Source organism: Gymnogyps californianus, chromosome 1, assembly GCF_018139145.2.
Source record: "Gymnogyps californianus isolate 813 chromosome 1, ASM1813914v2, whole genome shotgun sequence".
In the NCBI taxonomy this organism is placed as follows: Eukaryota; Metazoa; Chordata; class Aves; order Accipitriformes; family Cathartidae; genus Gymnogyps; species Gymnogyps californianus.
Genome location: NC_059471.1, coordinates 76,905,448 through 76,931,004, shown reverse-complemented (window position 1 = coordinate 76,931,004; position 25,557 = coordinate 76,905,448). Strand labels below are relative to the sequence as shown.

Below are 25,557 nucleotides of genomic sequence, written 5' to 3'. Positions count from 1 at the left end.
CAGCAAGCAGGTGTGCAAGAAGCTGGGAGGGAGCATAGCCGGGGCAGCTGACCCGAACTAGCCAAAGGGGTATTCCATACCATGGAACGTCATGCCCAGTATATAAACAGGGGGGAGTTGGCCGGGAGGGGTGGATTGCGGCTCTGGCATCGGTCAGCGGGTGGTGAGCAACTGCATTGTGCGTCACTGAGTTTTTTCCTTTTTTTTCCCTCTTCTTTTTTTGTCATATTCCTTTTCATTACTATTATTATTATTATTATTATATTTCATTATTATTATTGTTAGTATTATATTTTACTGTAGTTATTAAACTGTTCTTATCTCAACCCACGAGTTCTGCCTTCTTTCCCAATGCTCCTCCCCATCCCACTGGGCGGGGGGGGGAGGCGGGGGGAGTGGCAGGGCAGTGAGGGAGCGGCTGCATGGTGCTTGGCTGCTGACTGGGGTTAAAGCACGACAGCTAGTGATAGTGATGGAAGTTTCCCTCAAACGCTGCCGATCTGAACAAAGTCAAGGCATTTCACAGCTAGTGAAGGACAGTGAAAATCAGAAAGATATCTCTCTCTAATAATACCCTTTCTCAAACTGTCATCCTTGATTTCCCCTTCACTGCCTCCCAGTCTTGTCAAAAAGCATGTCATTAGTTTGCTGCCATCACTCTCCTACAACACACAGGTTCTTGTTCATGTGAACAGCCTTTTACCTTCGGGCTATCTTTCAGAAACGGCTGTATTCGAAAATCACTTGGTGCTCCCTACAGTCCCCTGGTATTTCTACTTTGTTTCCTTTGTTCCTTTGAAGCATTTTCCTATAGCTTTGTAAACACTGTGTAAGCAGCAGGTACTGCAGCTGAAATGGCATATATCAATGACACGGATGATTGATTACCTTCACCATTTATTTGCTCTGCCTGTCCCTATCCACTGTGTAAAAACTTTAACCAACATAACTAGAGTTTATAAAGAGGATTTCCAACCATTTACTGCAACAGCTATCAGACAACCTAGCATCACTTGGTTGACATCAGAGAAATTATACTGATGTACAACAGCTGTCAATCCAGATACCAGTAAATGTCTCTTGTTGAAATATAACTGAAACCTCAAACTACAAAAAATACTGTGACCACAGGGCTGCCCAGGCCTATGGAGCATCTACAAGTTTCCTATAGTGGACAATCTTTTACTGCTAACTCCTTAACTGTATCTACTACATATCAATTTAAAAAAATCCTGTCCTTACTACTTTTCATTCCCATAATTTTCTAACTGGATTCAAATGGATTCCATAAAAAAAATTGTAAAACTTTGCAATAAGGTAAACATATAATAGAGCTGGATGTGCTTTGTTGTCAAAGTAGTGTGATTTTAGCTTGTGAACTGTTGATGTACTTACTGTTAATACACAGTTGATACAACAATATGGATTGGTATTAACATTTGCTGGTCTGAAAAATTATTTATGTTGAAGATAGTGAACATCATGTTAATGATTTTATTTTCAAATGTCACTGTAATATTTTATTCTCATATTTATTTATAATTTAGTTAAAAAATTTGCTCTCAAACTTTTGCACTTCTTTTTGAATGAAATCTCTTCTCAAATTTCAGACTCCACATAATGAAGAATTTACTGCATAGGCCTAGCAGTCTGGGCTTCTACACCTTTTTTTCCAGTTCTAGTTGTCCAGATTTCTACTTCTGCTTGGTCCTACTATGTGATTTATTTTAATTTCATTAATTTTCAGAATGAACATACTATTATGTACATTAAATGTAAAGGGCTACCACAACTAAGTCAGCTGTAACTTCCTCTATGTATCACTGGAGTATTTAAATAGCTCTCCTCCCAGTAACAGAGAAACTATATACTTAGTAATGATACTTCTGTAGCTATGAGCTATGATGAAGAGATATTAGAGCAAACTGATGTCTACCCAAAGGTAGTAGGGTCCTAGTGAGAAAGTAAAAATGATAATGGTATTATTTTAACTACAAGGAGTGGAAAGTAACATTTTAGGGACTGCTTAAATGAATTCACCCTGAATAATAGTAAAAGTAATAGCAATAGTAATACACTTTCCACACACTAGTTTAAGCTTGATAAAATATCTAAGTATTATTAGCTATGAATTAATAAAAAAGTATGTTGTCTTCATTTTCCAAAGTTTTGAGTCCTATAACAGGCCATCTGCAAAAGCTTTTCCATATTTACTATGTGACACTTCTTCAAAAAATGACTTGCATTGGGGCAAAATAATTTCTTCCTACTGTCATTATAGGTTATCACATTATGTGTGGGGATGAAATGTTGCCTTCAAATGGATATGAGACCACTGACTACTGCTGTCTTCAATCAGACCTTAGTGATGTCAGATTCTTCTTGGCTTCATTTAAACTGGCTCTACACACTGTAATTACACTGAGATAGGTCAGGGGGATCAGATGGTACACTAGTAGAGACCAAATAATTGCACATTGAGCAAAGAGGTATGGCAGAAATGTTCTCTGTGGTGCAGAAGAACTCAGAGAGTTCTACGCTTTGAGGTAATTTAAAAAAAAAATCCAGTTGTCATCACACTAAATGACTATTTTTTTTCAAAATGTACTGGTTTTGGCAGGGGTGGCATTAACTTTCTTCATAGCAGCCTGTATGGTGCCATGTTTTGGATTTGTGACCAAAACAGTGTCGATGATAACACAGGGGTGGTTTAGCTACTGCTGAGCAGTGCTTGCACAGAGTCAAGGCCTTTTCTGCTTCTCATGCTGCCCTACCAGCGAGTAGGCTGGGGGTGCACAAGAAGCTGGGAGGGGACACAGCCGGGACAGCTGATCCCAGCTGACCAAAGGGATATTCCATACCATCTGATGTCATGCCCAGCATATACAGCTGGGGGAAGAAGAAGGAAGGGGGAGCTTTCGGAGTGATGGCATTTGTCTTCCCAAGTAACTGTTACTTGTGATGGAGCCTGGCTTTCCTGGAGATGGCTGAACACCTGCCTGCCGATGGGAAGCGGTGAATGAATTCCTTGGTTTGCTTTGCTTGTGTGCATGGCTTTTGTTTTATTAAACTGTCTTTATCTCAACCCATGAGTTTTCTAACCTTTACCCTTCTGATTCTCTCCCACCTCCCACTGTGGGGGAGTGAGGAAGCTGCTGCGTGGGGCTGAGCTGCCCACCAGGGTTAAACCACGACACAAAAGAAGTTCCGCAGCCAAAAGCATGGATATGAACTTTTTTCTGAAAGTGAATCTTCATTAGTGCATTTGGAAGATATGACTTGTCCAGATTCCGATGCTGACAACAGCTTATTGCTAACAGTTGAAGAGGTTGCTCCCCCCCAACTTTTTTGATAATCGCACCTCTTACAGGTTTCAAAGCCAAAAATGGTTCATTAACTCAGATTCTGATTCTTTGTATTAATCTGGTGAAGATAAACTTGACACAGCTTTACAGTCTAGAATGTAATGCCATTCGCTATATTTACTTACCTTGGAGGTGGAATTTGAAAGCTCCTTGCCAAAACTCAGAGGGATTCTTATGGCTTAAGATGCATCTATACTGATTTCTGCAACTCTTTTGTGTCTTGAAACACTAAAAGTTCTTTGTTTTTCTAGAACAGATGAGGGTAACTGCCACATCGGCTATCTAGAGAACAGAAAATTGTGTGCATCCAAAAACCACACAGTGGAACTAAGTAGATGATAGTGCATGGTCCTCTGTGGTACATCTGAATGATGCATTTTTCACTGGACCAGCAGTAGGCTTACTTTTGTGTACTGAAAAAATTGCTAATACGGGAGGGAAATTGAGGAGAGGGATGTTAATGATTTAATGATTCTAAACTGAAGTTTGCTTCTCTGGTGGATTTTAAAGGTAAACGGCAATTCATGACTGGGTCTACATCCAGTCTGGTTCATTTTGTTACTGGTTGCTGCCTTTTGCTGTATCGTTGTCATTGCCTCTCCATTCCGGTTTTCAGATTTTTCTGTTCACACGCATTTATTGGAGTGGCCCTCCTCGAGTATGATGCAGGAGACCAAATTCTCGCATACAGACCAGATACAGGTCCCTGCACCAGTGCTGTGCCAGTACGCAACTAAGGATCGCGGCGAGGTTGGTTCTTCACACTGTGGTGGGACAGCTATAACACTATGAGAAGAGGAAGATATCCAGACTGGTTGGTCCAGTTTTGGGGTTATATGCTGGACTCTGTGTGTGTGTGTGTGTGTGTGTGTGTGTGTGCGCGCGCGTGTGCGCGCGCGCGTAGCTGCACATCCCAGCGTTTCACAAGTGCTGGATCCGCCCAGGTCCCAGAAACAAACTTTCCGTGAGCTTCGGGTCCCGGACCCGGGCTCGACTTCCCCCGCTGCGGCCGCAGCTCCCGCGGTCCCCGCGCCGGCTCCGGCGCCCACCTCCCCCCCCGCCCCCCCGGCGCGGGGCCCGCCCGCAGCCCCCCCCCCCCCCCCGCGGAGGGGCCGCCCACCCCGCAAGAGGAGCCGCTCCGCCGCGCCCTCCCCCTGCACAGCGCCCGGCGCGGGGAGGCGGGCGGAGCGGCGGAGCGCGGCGCCCCGGCACCCCGCGCCCCTCGTCCCCATGCCGCGGCGGGCGGCGGGAGGCTGCCGCTGCGGGAGCTGCGCGCCCAGGCAGCCCGGCAAGCGGCGGGGAACCGCCGGCATCGCCCGCCTGCCCGCTCGCCCACGGAGTTTCCGCAGCGCCCGGAGCGACGCGCTCCGCTCCCGCCGGGGCTGAGGGATTGCGGCGCCCCGACTTTCCGCGGGGACGTGGGGCACCCAGAGAAAGCGAGCGCGCAGAGAAAATAATAGTCATTCAAAAAAACAGCACCCCAGAAGGTGTCCTGCCCGGCTGCCGCGCATCGCTTATGCTTATTCGGGGGGACCCAACCAGGGCGGCGGATCCCGCAGGATGACGGGCGATGAGGAGTCCTAAGGCGGCGTCGAGGCGGGCTGCCGCCGCGGGCTGCCATGAGCCTCGGCGAGCCGGTGCCGGAGGGGAAGCCGGGAGCCAGGTAGCCGCCGGCCGCCCGCCGCGCCGCCCCGCGCCGCCGGCCGCCCGCAGCCCCTCGGGGGCATGGGAGCGGCGGGCAGCGCCCGCTGAGACCGCCGCGCCCGGCTGCAGGTAAGGAGCCCGCCTACGGCCCGTCGCGGCTGCCGGTGCCCGGTTGGGGGTGAGGGTGCTTTGGGGTGGGGGGCTCCCTCGCGGGTCTGTGCGGGAGGAGGAGGAGGGGAGCGGCGCGGCTGCCCGGCTGGCGGCGGTCGGGCGCCCTGCGGGCCGTGCCGCCCTGTGTCGGCGCTCGCCCTCAGCCGGTCCGCTCCCGTTGCTCAGCCCGGCGGGGACATTCTTCCCTAATGGGAAGCATCTGCCCTCCGGTACGGTAAAAAGAAACACGGGTAGGGGGGAACCGCGCCTCCTCCCCAGCCCCCTCCACCATGGCGGCGGCTGGCGCACGGCCCGGCCCGGCGGGAGGGGCAGCACTGCGCCGGACCCGCCGCCCCCCCCCCTCCCTCCTCTCCCCCCCCGCAAACCTCCCCGCGGGGCGGCCGCGGTCCCCACGAGGAGCGGTGCGGGCAGCGCCGCCGCCGAGGCCCCTCCCCCGGGCTGCCCCGCGCCCCGCCCCGCCTCCCGGCAGGCTGCCACCGCCCCTCCGCAGCCGCGCCCCAACGGCGGTGGCGGAGCCGCAGCCCATTGGCTACCGCCCTGCGCGGAGGCGGTGGAGGCAGCCAATGGCGGGCGGCGCGGGGGCGGGCTCGAGGGCGCCCCCGGGCGGCGGGGCGGGGCAGTGGGAGCCGGCCCGGGCTCGGCGGGGACCCGCGGGCCGCGGGGTTTCTCCCGCCGCGCCGCTGGAAGAGCAGCTTCGGCTCGGGGGTTGAGGGCATCATTGCTTCTTACCCGGGCGAAGCACGGATCAGTCCCTCTGGGCGGCCCTTCCCCAGCCCCTCACAAGTCACTGCAATTTCCTCTTAACCTAAGCCAGCACCTCCTGTAAGGAAATGCGGTGCCCCCTCCCAGAAGGAATTGAAACGGGTAGGATGTTTGTTAAAGGGAGTTTTCATTAAAGAGAACGTTGAGGAAAACAGCACCTGAATATTCTTAAGCGAATTAAAAGCTATTTGACTTGTAAAGAATGGTAAACATCTCATTAACTTGACCACAGATATTTGAGAAACCTCTTCATCCCGATGAGCCTCTCCTTTGAACTGTAATGGTTTGCACATGATGGTCTTAGGGGGAAAAAAAAGTGTCTCTCATTGGTAGCAGATCTGAGAAAATCTGACTTTTATACTAAAAGCAATAACTAATGGAACTAATAATAGCTAGTAGAACTGAATGCCTTTCCATCGTTGTCACACAGTTATACGAGAGCAGGAATACTACATTTCTGCTACTAATAGTAGCCTGCATTCCAGTATGGCTTTAATCTGAAGTGCTCAAATTCTTCCGATGGTGGAGATAGGAATAGGAATATTTCAAACTCATTTCTCCAAAGTTAGGCTGCTTAATCTCTAGACATCTACATAAATTATTTTATTTTCAGAAACTATTAGTGCTCAAGGTCAATAACAGTTGTGCTTTCTTGTCTGTTCTAGCACAGTGTGCATCTTTAAATGACTCTCCATGGGTCTAGCCATCCAGATTTAGACACACAGTTCTGAAAATCTGAACTTGAGTGTTGATAGACAAGGCAAGATTATAAATATAAACTTTCTTGCTTACATTTCCTCTGAGGTCTGTGCTTATGCTTCTAAATAAATTTTCAATTTTTATCAATTCTGATCATTCATAGCTCCTGTTTGGTTAAGACTGCAATGTAAGAGCACATCCAACATCGCACAGTAATGCGTGGCAAAGGATGACAGAGTCCAGATCTAGGGCCAACCAATTCTTTCTTTCACTTACATTCTCTCTCAATGATACCATTTCCCATATGCATTATGAATGGGATTAATTCAGCCACATTTTACCCTCCTGGAAGTTAGTGGCCTGTCTAAAAATTAAGCAGCTAGGCTAGATGAGTTAGCTAACTAGGGACCTAATGACGCTGAACTGTGCTGTTTCTAGGTATCCGATCAGGTAGATACCTGATATTATTCATCTTCAAGTGACTACGGGTAGCTTTTTTTCTTTCATTGACTGTAGAGGGAGCCATGGCAATTTGCTTGAACTAGGTGCTTCCCTTGAAGTTTTCTAGTTTTTAGGTGAGACGAGTACTGCCCTTGGCGTGTAGAACAAACCTACAAAATTTATTACCATAGGGAGACAGCATAACTTCAGTAGAATAGGTGTTTAGTAGAATAAGTGAATGACGGGGCAAAAGCTAACTCTGAAGTACCAAATGACGTGGAAGAAAGGAAACCTCTTTCCGACTGAACTTTGCCTTGATTGCCTACAGACCTTGTGGGACGCTGCAGAGCATCGCCAGGTACAGAAAGCTTTTTAAAAGGATTAAAAAAAAAAAAAATCATGGTTTCTTCTCTCTTTTTCCCACCCCACCCCACCGCCTTTCCCCCGGACGACCCAGGAGGAGCGAGGCGAGGGGAGGCGACAAGATGGGGGAGCGGGCGGCGGCGGGGGCACTCTCCGTGGTGCTGATCCTGGGGCTGGGGCTGCCGCCGGGCGCCCTGGCCTGCCCCCACCCCTGCGCCTGCTACCTCCCCACCGAAGTCCACTGCACCTTTCGGTCCTTGGCAGCCGTGCCGGCAAGGATTTCGAAACATGTGGAAAGAATCAATTTTGGGTTCGTATGGCAGTTTGTAGCAAACGGTTTTATGTTCTTGGTGCGGAACCCTGGAATGCTTCGCACGCGTGCGGCGTACCGGGATCTCTGTGTGTACTTCTTAAGTAGAATTGCAGAGATGGGTGGTTACTTGCAGGCGCTGTGTTTCAAACACTGCCATTACTGGCACGGAGAAAGTTTTAGGGTAGCCCTCATGTTTCAAAGAAAAGTTACTATTATTTTCAAATACATGTTTACAACATGGTGTCAGTTCTTCTTGGCAAATAGGACATGTAGTCTTTTATAGTGCATTAAAAAAATAGTGAATTAAACCTACTGTGGGATTTCTACAAAATGTTAAATTTTATACCTGATTTAAAAACATATAGTAGGAGTAAAATTCTATAATGTAGCCAGGCAGCATTTTGGAGAACAATGAGATATAGCATATCTTAAAGCAATACAGTAGAAACCAAAGTTATTCCATTGCCTTTGGAGTTGCTTGGGGTTTTTCCAAGGAACTTAAGCGCAATATAAGCAGACATTAATGTTTTGGGGAGAGACTGCTCAGCCTCCAACTCACTTTTCCTCTGCCAGGGTATTGCCAACTCACATCTATCTGTCAGATTGTGAGACAGGAAGGCAGGGACAGTTGGTAGGCTGCATATCACAAAAGTGCTGTGTAGGATCATTATGTGACACAGCATGGTGCAAAAGTTGCAGTCCTCTTCTGCTTGATATCAGAGCTGCCTCACTACCTGGTGTGAACTCACCCTGAGTGCCTCAAGGCCTGTATGCTGCAACTGATCATGCAATGACTGACAGTAGGGACCTTGATTTTTTTTTTTACTTCGTAGTTAAAATTTCTATCCACCAGCACTTTATCCACCTAAAGCCTAATTTTAGTCTCAAAGTGCCCTTGTACTCAGTAAATCTGTATTACAGCAAGCTGTACTTTCATGCCATTTTTGAGTCAAAAATGCCTCCCTCTCCCCCCACATTCAAAACCACACATATTCACAGTCAACTCTCCCCTATACGTCAACATTCTATGGCAAATTTTATCCCTAAATTGCTTCTGAAAATGGGATATAGGCTTCTAAGTTATTTAGGCCTTTTGGCTGTTTTTTAATAAAAGTTTGTTATTTGATACTGCTAGCATAAACACCCTTTCCTATCTTTGTATTTCATCACTACAAATGACATTTTCTGAGTCGTGTCCTTTCCCAGGAAGAAACAGTCTTAACTATCTGTTGTTGCATTTCTTTCATTTTGGGAAAGAGCTTTTACCATATTTCTATTTTAAGGTGCTATATATTTAGGAGGTAAAGACTATTTTCCTAACTGGAAATAATTTAGGAAAAAAATTTATTTAAAGAAGTTCATATTTTTTAGAAGGGCTGATGTTGAAATAAGGATTTTAATACGATGACCGCTATAAGCCTAGTAAATCTGTAGTAGGACTAAAAACATCAAAAGAGTAGTCTAAATTTTTAGCAAATTCAGAATCTTCAGATAGATAACATGGTGAGGATCTAAAAGTATTTCCTCCATATTCAAAATATTTTAATTTCTCACTGTCTTTTCCCTTCCTTTCTAGAAAGTGTTAAAAAATAGGAAAAATCTTTAAAATCCTATGGTTAATTTAGAGACTTCATGCCCAGATTAGCTCATACATTTAATTTTATGTCTATATGTGGAAAACCCAAATGTAGAGCTAGGCCACCAAACTTAAGACTTCTATATTGGCAAATAAAACCTGATTTATTTGTCCAAAGTTAAATTGATTTATTTTCAAAAAGTAGATGTTCTATATTCCTTCTCTAAAAGGAATTTCTAGGCTCAAATTATATAATTGGAAGGTCAATTCCTAGATATTATGTAATTAGTTGATGTAGCCAATTACATGTTGTAACAGTAAGTGAAGCAGGATGTGACTTCCTGCTTCTCGTGCTGTTTGGGAGATATCCATTTTTAATGTCCTCTCTCCAAATCTTTATTCATTTATTGTTAGATGCTGTTTTGGCAACACTGCAGCCTGTCTAGTTTGCCAGGCTCCATAGCATCATTGATTGGCTACAGGCCATTAATTTATTACCATTCCATAAACTGAACTGCATGGAAAAACATACTGACAACTATTAGAACTTAAACGCCTATTTATTACTCTTACTCCTAAATTATGGCTAAAGTGCCACAAATTGAGTTAAAAGAAATCTTAATGTAAACATGAATTAAGTATACTTGGCCTTGTAAAAATGTTTCAGTGACTTCTGGCCCTTTGACAATGCATTAAGATCCCTCCAATTTTTCCTGAAAGTTAGGTTATACTAATTTTACATTTGCAGTCCATGACAGTCAGTGCATAAAATGTAACTGCAATGTGATTTTTTTCCAGGTTTAACAGTATACAGTCTATATATGAAAACTCCTTTGCAGGACTTACAAAACTGGAATTGCTCATGATACATGGAAATGACATTCAGAATATACCTAAGGGTGCTTTGAAAGATCTCGTGTCTCTACAGGTAATGCTCAGGTCTTCCTAAATTTCATAAATTCCAACTTCCATGAATAACAGAAGACAAAAATAAGTATTTTTTGTACTGCCTTTCTTAGGACTAAGATACCATTTTCCCCCCAAATACGTTGGAGATCTATTAACTATGCCTATGTCATACTTGATAATGCCAACTAATACTCGGTTGTATTCTCCCTCTTTGACCAGCATACCATTTTTCAGTGGTGCAAAGGATATTTGAATGTGGGAGGAAAACTTCTGCTTCCTTGCTGTTCTGTTTGGATTTAGATCAAAAAACAAAATTAATCTCTTTTATTCTTCTTTTTTTTTAGGTTTTCAAAATTAGTTACAATAAATTGAAAGTCATAACTGGCCAAACTCTCCAAGGACTTTCAAGCTTAATGAGACTGCACATGGACCACAACAGAATTGAGTTTATTCATCCAAATGCTTTTAATGGATTAACTTCTCTAAGACTGGTCCACTTAGAAGGAAATTTACTCCAGCAGCTTCACCCCAACACCTTTTCAACATTTATGGTCCTTGATTATTTCAAACTGTCAACAGTAAGACATCTCTACATATCTGAAAATGCTCTTAGGACCTTGCCTGCAGGGATGTTTCAAGACATGCCACTGCTGGAAAATCTTTACCTTCATGGGAATCCATGGGCCTGTGACTGCAGTTTAAAGTGGCTCCTTGAATGGAATGAAGTTTCTGGAGGTAAGAGCAAAAATACCAATGCTTCTTCAACTCGTAATGTTAGATTTTTTTTTTTTCCGGTTCTGAATATGGATGGTTTTGTTATTTCCTGAGTATTATTACTTACATGATGTCTATGTGCACTATTATGTTCCGTTACCATTCAATAAATGCATGTATTTAAAAAACAGTGTAAAGAGGAAGCAGTTGTGTGTCACTAGCTAAAAGTCTGTATTCAACAACAAAGGAATTAGCCGTTACATTCAAGATAGAAGAAGTGGTAGTGAAGTTTGTAACTGGAAGGAGATAAGTTGTAACCTGTTAGTGTGTTCCTTTGCACAGCAGTACACCTTTGACTAAGGGCTGGCAATTGTCCTCAACCAACAAAGCTAATAATTATGTGCTCTCATGGGAGGTGGGAACATTGGATTTGAACTTGTTTGGCTAAGGCAGTAATGGAAATCAGGTTTCCAAATTCCTGGATGAGTCCTCTAACTTTGATGCTATTAACGTTAAGGCTGTTACGTAACATGCATCCTTCATGTCTATCTGTGTTTCTTCATTGACCACAACTTCCTTTTATGATGGAGCAAATCTATTTTAAGTATTTTCAGAGAACAATTGCAGAATCCTGCAATTGTTTTTCCTGGAATAACTGGTCTATCTTCGTTCAGGCTTAGATGTGAGGTAAGTGTCACACTGCTTAGGCTGGAACACTTCTGGTCATGTGCAGAAGCAAATTACTAGAAGCAAAAAAAAAACCAAAAGAGTTTTATAATGTCTCTGTATCAGGAATACACTAGATGAGGGTTTTTTTGAATGTCAGATTTCTATTTGGGCATCTCAGTTCACCAATGCCCCATCTCAGGTAGCTAAGTGCTTACTATAGTAGGCCAGAGGGATTGGTGCTACACCAGAGCTGCCGCTAAAATATTAAGAGGGAATTGTCATTTAATTGCAACTGAAGATGTCTCAAATGAGTACTGGAGTCACAAGGTTTATATAATGATTTGGAGCCCATATGGTGGATGATGGTGAGTCTTGTCATCTTAGAATATGTAGTTCATCGCAGTTTTGCACTTAGCTATAGGACAATACTTTTAAGAGTATGTGATACTTGAATGTGTAATGTAAGTGTTCCTGCCTGAACTGATACTTGAGGCATCTAACTTTGATATTATATTTTGCTAACTTACATTTTAATATTCTTATGTACTCTCCTTGATCCAAATGAGTATGTGTATTAAGTGTACTTAAGTTGCACTGTAAGTTATAACAATGAAATATTAGATGAACTTTCTTTCCTTGTGCAGTGTTGGCTTGTTAACATTTTTATCGAATTAGATTCCCTTTTTACATTACAACAGTAGTGATTACTGGAAAGAGAAAATAATTTATCCATGCCATTTTCATGTATGACAGATTTTGTATCTTTATATAACTATAACATTAACTTCTTTGGGAATTCTGCCCAGATAGAATTACTGAAGTTCTTCAGACCAGTGTGGCCGCTGCCAAGTTGATTGTGGGCCAGTTCTGTCATGAAGCGTGCTTTTCTTATCTTTGAAACACCATATTTGAATCTGCAAGTGATAGACTGGTTCAGTTAAGTATTCCATTTGTAAGAACTTCTGAAGAACATTGATTTGTCAGACTGGCAAAGCATATATTTTTCAATTAAAAAATAGTATGAAATTTTACCACTCTCTTCCCCTTCTCTGAGCATTTTGCCTTATAACCCACCCATATATTGTTCATTCATTCAAAGATCCCTCATTCCTCAAGAGTAATCAGCATGACACTTATTCCTAGAGTAAATGGAGTACATTTTATTTACAACATGTTTCCAAACTAAATATGTTAGGCGACATTTGACATTCTAGTGAGCAGAACAGTGTAATAAAAATATGACTGTTATTTTGCAGACAAGAGTCTTTCTGGCATTGATAGAAGAGAGGAGTCAAGGCTATCATTTCCTGTTTTAGCGCTCCTCTGTTTTAGTTTTTAGTTTATCATTATGGAGTTTACAGTTATTTCAGAGGTCAGGGAAGAGCGGCACTTTCATTTTTTTGTGCTGCTGACGAATAGCTTGTAAGTGCAGGAACTAGTCAGCAGATTTTGGTAGCTAGAGTAGAATCTTTTGTGTATTGCCAGTACTGTTGTTAATGAAGAGAAAAATAAAAAGCTTCCTGGATTATTTTATGAGGAAGTCCAGCATTTCTCAGGTAAATGCTACATTTTTGAAAGCTGAGAAGACCCAGTTCTCTTCACGTTAGATCCACAAGTTAGATGGTAGGCTGTCACTGTACAGATGCAGACTTTTTGACACAGTGTAGGTTTTTACTGGCTTATAAAATGTTGCTCTGAACACTTCAATTTCTAGGCATTTTATTCAGAGGCAGTGAATCTAATTTTCAGAAGGATGGAGTATTCAATCATCTCATTAAAGTCAGAAGAAATTGTGGTCAGTTTGAGAATCAGGCGCCCATTCAACTGTAAAAGAAAGAGGGGCCGTTTTAAAAGCCTTGCCGTATGTGTCATGTGCCATAATGCATTCCTCCTGTGGTCCATTTCACACTTTCGAGAGTTCTCTAACTCTAGAACAGAGTTCTTCAGCTTACCTATCTGTTGTTTCCCCCTTTTTTTTCCTTTCTTTTTTTTTCTTGCAGGTGTTTTAAAATGCAAAAAGGACAAAGGCTATGAAGGAGGACAGCTCTGTCCTAAGTGCAACAGCCCAAAACAGCTGGAGAAAGAGGATATTCAAAACTTGAAAGATATTTCTTGTAGGAAACCTGTCATTCAGTCCTCACTGAGGCAGAATAGCAGCACTCAAGATGAAGAAGATGGTGACAGTTATGAACTCCCTCTGGAAGAGCTTCAGTCCTCTCCATGGAACATTACTCTAAATATGACTGATGAGCATGGCAATGTAGTCCACCTGAACTGTGAAATCAAAAAACCAACAGGCTCTACCAAAATTCAGTGGAATCAAATGCAGATTCAGGAGATTGATATAAATGCTACAATTTCACTGGATTTTGAATGTCCAATGAATCGAGAAAACTATGAAAAACTATGGAAGCTTATAGCTTATTACAGTGAAGTACCTGTCAAATTAGAGAGGGAACTTATGCTCAGCAAAGAGCCTAAAATAAGCTACCAGTACAGGCAAGGCTCAGATTATGATGCTCTTTACTACACAGGTGTAAAAGCTCAAATACTGGCTGAGCCTTCCTGGGTGATGCAACCTCTTATAAATATCCAATTAAACAGGCGCCAGAGTACAGGGAAAAAAGTGGTGCTATCTTTTTTTACTGTGTTTTCTCAGACAATTCATACCAAAGACACTGGGCAGCAGAGAAGCTGGGTAATGATAGAGCAAAACCAGAGCACAAGGACAGCGTGGAGTGTGGTGGAAGGGTCAGAGTGTCAGCTGAGCTGCAATGTGAAAGCCTCTGAGAGCCCCTCCGTTCAGTGGCTCTTTCCAGATGGGACTAAACTGCAGGCACCATTTAATCAGAAAGACAGTAGGTTTTCCATTCTCAGTAGCGGCCAGCTAATAATCAAAGCAGTGAGTTACACTGATGGTGGTTTGTACCACTGCGTTGCCCAAGTGAGAGATGATGTGGACGTAATGGCTTACAGACTTCTAGTGCAGCCTCCAGCTATTCAGGTAGCTGATTCAGATGTAGTGAGAGTTGAAAAAAATGTTGGAGATCCAATAGTTTTGCCATGCAATGCAGTTGCCATCCCAGAGCCACAGTTGAGCTGGATTCTTCCAAACAGCCAGGTACTTAATGATTTATCAAACTCTTCAAAAGGATATATGTTGGACAATGGTACTTTGCTTATTCCAAAAAGCCACGTTAGTGATAGTGGCCATTACAGATGTGTGGCTGTCAATCAGCAGGGATCAGATCAGTTTGTTGTAAGGGTCACAGTAAATAAAATGGTGTCTGACAGGTCATTTAAAAGGATAAAACTAAAAAAGCGCCCAGGCTCAAAAGGTTTGTCAAAAACAGGAGGGCGAGTCATAGATGATGGAGAGGGATCAGGGGCAGGAGGGGTGGAGGAGTTCCCACGAAGAAAGAATCACCTGAAAGACTGGGAAATATCCTTTAAACAAAAAAGTGACCAGGTGCCAGAGGCTCAAATTAAAAAGGGGAAGAAAGGCAGAAGGAAAATGAAAATCTGGAAAAGTACTGATAGAACCCAAGACAGCAATGTTGCAGAAGGCCGGAGAGTATTTGAATCTCGAAGGAGAATTAATGTGGCAAGCAAGCAGATTAATCCACAGCATTGGGCTGACATTTTGGCAAAGGTCCGTGGGAAGAATCTTCCTAGAACAACAGCTACAGCCATTTCTTTAACAACTGGACTGCCATCAGTCATTCTGAAAACTACTCCAGTCCCTCATCCTGTAGCCAGCCCTCCGCCTTCAGAGACAGCAGCTGGTGTGGTAGATTCCTCTGCTGATGCATCACCTGCGGGTGAAGATGAGCCATTCTCAGTCACTGTTTCCCACAACACTGAAGCATTTTCAGTCCAGTCCATATTAATGAGGTCAGAAACTGAACCCTTTTCCGACCACAGGGCTTTAGAAACACCTGCAAGTATATACCCTGTAGAAATCGCTGTATCGGGTCCATATTTGACTCCTGTCTCTGCAACTGTGCAACCCCAAGGCCAGCAGCATCTTGATGTCAGGACTGATGATTCAGTTGTAGTCAAAGAAAATATCCATGCTCTCACTGAAGAACCTCTAACCAGACAAATTGTAACAAACTTTCCTAATATTCAGAGCAGTTCATTCACAGTGGAAAATGTAGATAGAAGTATATCTTCTACATCAGAGGAAAATTCTGCTTTTGCTGAGCTACCACTTGATGCTACTGTCCTAGCTGAATCTCAGACTGTGGATTTTCATAGCGTCTTGGAGACAAGTGTGAAGTTAAATGAAGTGGATCCGATGAGTGTTGACAGTATAATTTTAACACCTTCTCAGTTGGATGAGATCATCCCAACAGATTCTGTAGGCACTACTACAATTTCTTCATCCGTTTCTCCATTTGTTACAGGAAAGAGCAATGACTTGATACACCAGCACACAGAAGTATCCACAGGTCAGACAAAAATGGCAGACTTAAGTACAATTTTTCCAGCTGTCACACCCATCAGGGTTCAGAGCAAGGAAGAACCTGAGACCCACAGGAATGCAGTCACTCAAGAAAGCATATCCAGCAGTTATGCAGAGAGTTTTCAGGGAGGAGAACATAGAAACCTGGCTGCTCCAAAACCAGATCCCACATTCATTTTGCATAGTACTAATGCTCTTCATAAAACAGCAGAGGGGATAAAAACTGCTTCTCCCATCAGTAGATTGACCACTGTGGCCACAACAACAAATCCCTACAGAAAGACCATGCCTTCACTTATTACTCAGCATGCTAGAAAAAGGCCTTATGGGAGAAGGAGATTGAGGCCAAACAGAATCCGACAAAGACCAAAGCCTTTCCCCCCTCTTGTTTTAACCGCGGAGGCAATGCCTGTTGTTCCAAGGACACCTGAAGTTGAAGCTGTGACCAAAACTTCTTCTGCAACTCTTGAAAGTTCTGATCTTAAAAACAATGTGAAAATACAGGCTAAGGAAGAGGAGCACATGGAATTCACTCCTTCATTAGTTACTGATCCGGTTGTCTTAGAGAAAATTACCAAAGTCAGAGAGGTGGTCACAACTTCCTTCTTTAGACCTACTGCCTCTCCACCTGAAGCAAAACATGTGACACTTTCTACCGCTCCTGAAACCTTGGCACTTCCAGTGACTGCACCTATCACGATTTTATCATCATATGTTGTACATGATGCAGTTCCCACGAAAGGATCAAGTGCACCTCTGAAACCAGAGCAAAGTGAAGTGTCAACATACCACTCCTTAGACAATATATCTGAGGAGAAGGGCGTTAAAGCAGATTCTGAAACTGTGGATAATAAGGCAGAACAATCAAGCACAACAGCTTCCCCTAAGCATATGAACAGCTTGATGCTATCTACAAAACCAGAATCTCAAGAAGAGCCTATCCTATTTGACTCAGAAGCTGTGGTTCATGAAACAACCACTGGAACATTCCAGCTGATATATCCCACTATGACTGACTTAAGTATTCCTGTTGGCACAGTGGAAGTTTCAAAGGAGCCATGGAAGCCCACAGTATCTTTAGAAACACCAGCAATAACTGAGCCACGTCAGCAACATGAGGTGATTACTTTGTCCTCCTCCTTCAGCACAACAGAAACTCAAACTTCTCCACTTAGAGAAACGAAGAAATCTGTTGCTTCTCAGATTGGGACAAAGCCGTCTTCCTTGGATAAAAAGGAAGATATGTCACATGTATTTCATCATGATCCCACTTTGCAGACAACTGAAAATCCTCCGACTACATCCACTGCCTTTATTCCATTTATAAAACTTGCCACTGTTCCCCCTTCCATTTCAAGCACTTCACATCCTTCTCTTCATTATACTACCGAGGAAAGTAATGCCTTCAATCAAGAAAGGTTCCCAGAAGCAAAACAAGTTGAAGCAGATGGTGACAAAATGGTGGTGAGCTCAAGACGGAATGTACACCCTACTCCTTCCTCTAGCCAAAACAGGATTAGCATACAGTCAAAAGAGGAGCAATTCAAAAAGTTGTATAGTAGCAAGTTAAACAACAGTTTACTGCTAAATCCAAACCTTCCCCATCCAACCACTGGAATCATACCAAGCCTAAACCAAAGACTGCCTGTTGTGCCTCCAAAGCATGTTCCAGTAAGAGGCACAGTGAAACCTCCATATATTGTAACACAAGGTTCATTTCGCTATTTTATAACACACCAGCCTCTTCACTACACAAACAAACCAGAGATAACAGCATATGCAGCACATACCATCCAGGACAAAAAATCTTTTGCCTCTCAGAGAGAAACAGCTACCCCAACACAAGCCTCTCCATTTCACAAAACAAATACATTCACTGCAAGCAAGTTCGGTAATCAGGGTCAGAACAGATACAGTATTAATTCAAGATTTTTTGGAAATAACTATGTTCCAGATAACAGAGGCACAGCAGGGGGACTACCAAGTCAAGAGATCCCCTATTACCCCAGTTCCAGAATGCCATTCCTTTTCAACAGAACAAGGATATTCCCTCACTTAAGTATGCATCCTAAACCAGTGGTCCCTAGTCAACTAGTCCCAAAAGACACAAATGAGAAGAAGATTGCCCAGGTCTCCCCTACTAGGATTACAGTGCAGAAAGCTACAGCTATTCCAGTGCCTCCAATGCCACACGCCACATCACCACCCCCAGCGATTTTGAAGATTACCCCTCCAGCCTTTCTCCCTCAGCGCACAAAACCACAGATATCCACTACAGTTCATCCTTTTAAAAATGTCCATCATCGTCATCAAAAAGTTCCATCTGTGCCTTATGTGGGAGGCATTATGCCACAAAATTCGACTGTAATTCAGTCTTCCACTAATTTCAGGATACATGGAGAAAGACCTAAAATTATCACAAAAGGGTCTCAGAGCATATCCATCCTTGCTGAAACAGATGCTTTTATCCCTTGTGATGCAGTAGGGGAACCCAAGCCTTTTATTACTTGGACGAAAGTCTCTACAGGTAAGACAGAGAAAAATGTGTTCTTCCACATGGTTTTTTAAGGGTACAAATACTTGGGTTGTTGCATAGAAATGCAACATGATTGCAGGAATAGTCCAAAACACTGAAGAATAATTTCTGTCTCTTTTAATCATTGTAGATATAATGTGACTAATTGCAACTAATCATTACAGGTAAAAATAACTTTGCAGTATTTCTTGTAGTAAAAGAAAACCTCTACCATTTAATGAGTTTATTTTTTGAAGAGGGAGTAGCAGCCAACTCTGATTATTCACAGCAGTTAGAATTTATGATGACAACACTTGTGAGTATGGGTTTGTTAACATTGCTGCCTTAAATATTGATGTGTGTGTCATCTCTATAAGCAAAAGAAAAAGAGAAATTACATAAAGATTTAAGAGGAATCCTAAAGCATAAAGCCCGTAGAAGTTCCCACACTGTACATGCTTGCAAGCTAGTATGGTTAGTTCTGCAATAGAAACAAAGACTAATTTGAGCTATGGAGAGTGTCAGAAGATGTCATGTGATCCATCTGAAGTTGTAGTTGGTGTTAAGTAAATCTAAAACCTTACATAAGACTTTTTCAATGCGATGACGTATGTCTTAAACCCTTTGACTTTCCATTTCTTTCTTTCCTCTCACCTTCCCAGGAGCTCTAATGACAGCCAACACCAGGTTACAAAGGTTTGAAGTCTGGAAAAATGGTACCCTCCTTATCCGAAATGTTCAACTGCAGGATCATGGACAGTATTTGTGCACAGCTCAGAACCTGCATGGCATAGATAAAATGATCATTGTGCTCACAGTTGTAGCCCACCAGCCCAAAATTTTACTTTCCCGCTATCGAGATGTCACGGTCTATTTTGGAGAGACCATAGCAATGGAATGTCAGGCTAGTGGGACTCCAAGCCCACATATTTCATGGATTTTTCCAGATAGGAAGATTTTGCAGACAGTCACTACCACAGAAAGCAGGATAATGCTTCATGAAAATCGAACCTTGTCTATCAAGCAAGCAACTTTTTCAGACCGAGGAGTTTACAAATGTGTAGCAAGCAATGCTGCAGGAGCTGACAGCATTGCAGTGAGGCTGCACATTGCAGCCTTACCCCCCATCATCCAGCAGGATAAGCAAGAGAACATTTCCTTGCCCCTTGGTAGCAGTATTAACATCCACTGCACTGCCAAAGCAGCACCTTCTCCCAGCATTCGCTGGGTGGTCTTTGATGGCACGCAAATCCGACCTTCCCAGTTTGTCAATGGGAATTTATTTGTTTTTCCCAATGGAACTCTTTATATTCGCAACGTCTCCCCCAAGGACAGTGGCACCTACGAGTGCATTGCTGCTAACATGGTGGGAGCTGCCAGGAGAACAGTACAACTCCATGTGAAGAAGCATGCATCTAATGCTAAGATCACTGGGAGCTCTCCTCAGAGAACAGATGTAACATATGGCAGCATCCTGCATTTGGACTGTAGTGCTTCTGGTGACCCCTGGCCTCGGATATTATGGAGGTTGCCTTCCAAAAGGATGATTGATTCCCTACACAGGTAAATTACTATTTGAGGTGTCACAGCTAAATTACAGTTTAGGTGAACTTAGAGAAAAGGCCATTCATATCTGTACAAGTTTCATTCTTGACTTCTGTGAGTTTTGAATGAGGCCCCCAATCCTTAAGGAAGAATTTGAAATTATATCAAAAGATAGCCAAGTCATAAATTAGCATAATTTTCTTGAAAACAATAGTACTCTTGAAAAGTCAGCTTCAAGTATTTAGGATAAGCTGCCACTATTTGTCTTTTACAGCCACTTGTAAATGTAGCAAAAAGTCCAATGGCAAAAGTTAAGATACACAGCTTGTGTACTGCTTGTTCCCATGTGTTTAGTCTGCATAGAGTTGCATAGGTGCCTGCTTTTCCCCAGGAGAAATGGGATCACTGAATTTTGTTTATCTGTTGTACAAATCATTATACACAGTAAATACGGGCCAAAGAAATCATCTTATAATTATTTAAGTAAGCATGATCATTTTAACATCATTGTATAAATAAACGTTACCTTGCAATAAGGTCTGTGCAAACCCAGTTGCCTATAAATGCCTAAAACAATACCTTCTCCAATGTTCACAATATCAAGTAAAATATCACTTCTCCAAACCTACAATAACTGTCCTAAGACTTTGCTGAAAACACAATTTCTGCTCTATAAATTATTCATTACTCATTCTTTGAGCATTATAGACCAATGAGAAAGGAACTGAAAATAAAATGCACAATTGTCAACAACTTTCTTAATAGCTGAACGTAGTCATAATTTTTTTCATATTGACAAAAAATATATTTAGTTAGCCTGTAGATAGCACGCAATCCAGAATTCATTTATGCCTCATAGTTATGCCCATATGCAACAAAAATACTGTTTTTTTTTTCATTTTCCCTCATGATCTTTATGTGGGCTGGTTTTCAAATACAGGAGATCTTCTTTGGGGAGAAAACTGGGGCTACTGAGGAAATTAGTTTTGACCACAATACACCAATTCCATAGTGAAGTGGAAAGGAATAATAGGTTTTTAGCACATTGAAAATCTTTTCTTCCATATTTCAAAGCTTATCAATATTTTGCTTCTTTGTGATTGTTCTAAAGGTTTAAAATGTTATACCTGATGCCAGAGGAAGTTGCTCATCTTGATTTATTTTTAGCTGAGGACCCAAGTGCCAGACTCTATACTTATGGTCCACATAGGTTTATGTGGAGTATATCATTCAGAGAACCCGTATTTGAATGTTACAGAGTACTATACATGCAGTCAGAAGAGTCAAAAATACCATCATTTGGTATTTAATAGTTGATTAATGGTCAAAACAACTGTTAAAGTCATTGAATGGAACAAAATTCCTTGGTTACAAGTGAGTAGAATTATTTTTTTCCATTTGCTTCTTGGTGGTTAATATCTTGGACATTTCAGACCATCTAATCATCTAACAATAGCAATGCTTCTTTCTTTTTTTTCAGTATTGTTGGGTTGTTGGGTTCAGAAGTTGGTGGGTTTTTTCCCCAGGTTTCACTCAATAATTAATACCTAAAATGTGATTTTGCAGCTCATGTTCTGTTCTTTTTTCTTTCCTTACAGTAGCTTGGAGACTAGAATCAAAGTATTCAGCAATGGGACTTTGGTTGTCCATTCAGTTACAGATAAAGATGCAGGAGACTATTTGTGTGTGGCCCGCAATAAGATCGGGGATGACTATGTGGTCCTCAAGGTGAATGTGATGATGAAACCGGCAAAAATAGAACATAAGAACGAGAATAACCACAAGGTCAAGTACGGAGGGGACCTGAAAGTTGACTGTGTAGCCACAGGTCTGCCAAATCCTGAGATCTCCTGGGGTCTCCCAGACGGCAGCATGATCAATACCTTCATGCAGTCAGATGATAGCGGCAGCCGGACAAAGCGATATGTTGTCTTCAATAATGGAACCCTGTATTTCAATGACGTTGGACTGAGAGAGGAAGGGGACTACACCTGCTATGCTGAGAACCAGATTGGGAAGGATGAGATGAAAGTGCGGGTCAAAGTAGTGGCCGAGCCTGCAACTATCAAGAACAAAACTTACGTCATTATTAATGTACCCTATGGTGATGTTGTCACAGTAGCATGTGAAGCCAAAGGAGAACCCACTCCCAAAGTGACCTGGCTCTCCCCAACCAACAGGCCCATTCCTGCCCTATCTGACAAATACCAGATATATAGGGATGGCACCCTCCTCATCCAAAAGGCCCAAAGATCTGACAGTGGTAACTATACTTGCGTAGTGCGGAACAGTGCTGGAGAAGATCGGAAAATTGTCTGGATCCACGTGAACGTTCAGCCTCCCAGAATCAATGGTCATCTCAGTGCAATAACATCTGTGAGGGAGACAGCCATCAGGGACAGCCGGAAACTTATTGACTGCAAAGCTGAAGGCATCCCTGCTCCACGGGTCTTATGGGCTTTTCCAGAAGGAGTAATCTTGCCAGCTCCCTACTATGGGAACAGGATCACTGTGCATCGCAATGGTACATTGGACATCAGAGGGGTGAGGCAGACAGACGCAGTGCAGCTCATATGCATTGGACGGAACGAGGGAGGGGAAGCGAGACTGATTGTGCAGCTCCTCATCACAGACCATTTGGAGAAACCCTCCTTCAGAGACCCCATCAGTGAAAGGATCACTGCCATTGCTGGGCACAGCATCAATCTGAACTGCTCAGTCCAGGGGAACCCCAAGCCCAGCACAAGTTGGATCCTTCCCAACGGCACGGAAGTGCTGAGTGGCAGCCGTCTGCACAGATTTTACCATAAGAGGGATGGGATCTTACACATCAGCAGCCTCTCCGCTGGGGATGCTGGGACTTACCGCTGTACAGCCAGAAACCCAGGAGGTTATGTGGAACGAGTGGTCTTCCTGAAGGTGGGACTCAGGCCAGAAATCAGCAACCAGTACAACAACCTGGTGAGCATCATCAATGGAGAAACTCTGCAGCTCCATTGTATCACCCAGCCAAACCAGCGGGCGCAGATCTCCTGGACGCTGCCCAGTGGGATGGTTCTGGATGCCCCCCAAGCTGTGGGTCGCTTTTCCCTGCTGGAGAATGGCTCACTGACGGTGCGTGAGGCTTCTGTATTTGACAGGGGGACTTACCTGTGCAAGGTGTCCACAGAGTACGGCACTTCTGTTATGAATGTGCCTGTCATTGTGATAGCCTATCCTCCCCGGATCACCAGTGAGCCAGCACCCGTCATTTATGCCAGGCCTGGAAATTCAGTAAAACTGAACTGCATGGCCATTGGGATTCCTAAAGCAGAAATAACATGGGAGCTTCCAGACAAATCACATCTGACAACAGGAGCTCAATCCCGTCTGTATGGAAACAAATTCCTCCACCCTCAGGGGTCATTAGTCATCCAGCAGTCTACTCAAAGGGATGCGGGCTTCTATAAATGCACTGCTAAAAATATACTAGGCAGTGATTCGAAAACAACCTACATACACATATTCTAACACTAAAACAAATGCCTTTGGCTGGATACTAGTGTTCAAGTCACTGCCAAGTGAGTGCAACAAGGAAAGTACTGCTTGCAACAAAGCCAGGAAGGCTTGAGGGCAGCAAAAAAAGGAATTAATCCTATTTTCATGCAAAGTGCATTGCTTTTGTACTCAGTATGGTAGTAAGTCCCTGCAATAAAAGGAGGCAGTAGACATACTGAAACTGAGGAGACTAACACGTTGGAAAAGGTCTTTAAATTGTTAAGACAGTGTAGTGTGGTTTTTCATGCTATCCAATAGCATCTGAGACCTAAAATACTCTATTCTTGTCAATAGTCCAAAGCTATTCCTTGTTCTAACAAGCACCTTAAAAGTACCAAAGAAGTATTAACTGTTAATAAATGAGCTGCAGTGATAGAAGTGCTTTAGTAAAACATAATTTTTTTATACCCTGCAGCACTTTTACATAATCTAGCCTTATAGAATATGATTACTAACCTTTCTGTTCATTCTTCTATCAGCTCTTCAAAATCAAAGACTAACTTAGCAAATAAGAGTGATCTATTTTAATAAAAATACATGCAGACATTACTTACCTTAACATATGAACAAACCTTTTCCAGCTACTAAGGACGCTACAGTCAAATCATTCATTATATATTTTATATATATTTTTAAATCAGACTATGAGACTAGAAAGAGTAACAATGAACTTGGTCTCATTTTATAAATTATTGGTCTTTACAAGACTCTGATACATTACAGTGTATTATAATATTAAGGTCAATATACTGTACATTTTATAATAAAAAATATTTTCCAGAAACTGTATTCACTCTGGTTTTCATTTGGTTTTGAGAAAATAGGGAACTTCAAACAGTGAGAGTATGAAGTTAAGTCAAAACACAGAAGTCATGTAGTGTTATACATAGCCTTTATCTTTCTAAACGTGATTTCCTAATAAAAACTTAACAATTCTGTTATGTATATTTCAGGATACATTTACAATTTCAATACCTTTTCTGCAATCAAGGATGGTTTATTGGATAATGTACATAATTTTAATAAGATTCATCAATTATGCTATAGAAATAATTGCTACAAGATGCTGAATATGCCCGTGTTTCAACAAACAACTCCAACCAGAATTTTGCAAATGTTAACTCACCTTTAAAACATATGGATTCTCTGAGATATTCCTGAATTCTTAAAGTTCTGATTGTTCATAAAACTTATGCTCAAGTTTTAGAATATGATGAGAATAAAAGCTTTGTTTTTATTTTCGCTAATGATCAAAACATGGCAGAAAGTAATGTAAAGTGTTATTCTATTATTTACATTTTGTAAAAACAGTAAACAAAGATTTCCTTGCCCCACAAATTTGTCCAGCTTAGGAAAATTGTAAGCTGTTACCAAATGAGTATTTATCATCACGGTAAACAGAAATGAGCTACTTGAAGTAAAAAGTATTTGATTAGAACAAGGATGTTGAATTAAATGACAAAGACAAGGACAGTGCTGAAGATACAAGGGGCATAATTATGTGATAGAATATTTTATAAAACTTATTTTTTAAAAAGTCAGTGCAGGCTAAAAAGTTGTGGTTTGTACACAAGCATTTATTAAAGTTGTAGTTAAGTTACTGGCCTAATTAAATAGCACTTAATTATGTCTTAGTTTCTCTTTTATGGTTTAAACCCTTGGGCTCTAAATCAGCAAATCAGTGCTCAAGGTGAATCATGTGCCTACATATCTGGCAGGGATGTTGCTGCTTCTGAGAGTAGTTAATGAAGAAAGGAACAAGTATTCAAGATTTTTAACTAGATTGCTCATGTGGTCTTTTCTAATCTGGCTATTTTCCTTGAACATGTCACAGATTAGATATGTCTTTAGCTCCTTTACTTAATT

General features: G+C 42.4%; 1 protein-coding gene across 1 annotated transcript; it reads left to right on the top strand.

The window, feature by feature from the left end:
- The first annotated feature begins 5,065 nt into the window (after window positions 1-5,065).
- Window positions 5,066-24,474, top strand: MXRA5 (matrix remodeling associated 5). The gene is made up of 7 exons (XM_050909173.1): window positions 5,066-5,138; window positions 7,540-7,755; window positions 10,133-10,262; window positions 10,588-10,978; window positions 13,627-18,621; window positions 19,272-20,172; window positions 21,753-24,474. Exons 2-7 carry the CDS (start codon window positions 7,568-7,570, stop codon window positions 23,662-23,664), a joined length of 8,517 nt encoding a protein of 2,838 aa, XP_050765130.1. The 5' UTR covers window positions 5,066-5,138; window positions 7,540-7,567; the 3' UTR covers window positions 23,665-24,474.
- Window positions 24,475-25,557: the final 1,083 nt, after the last annotated feature.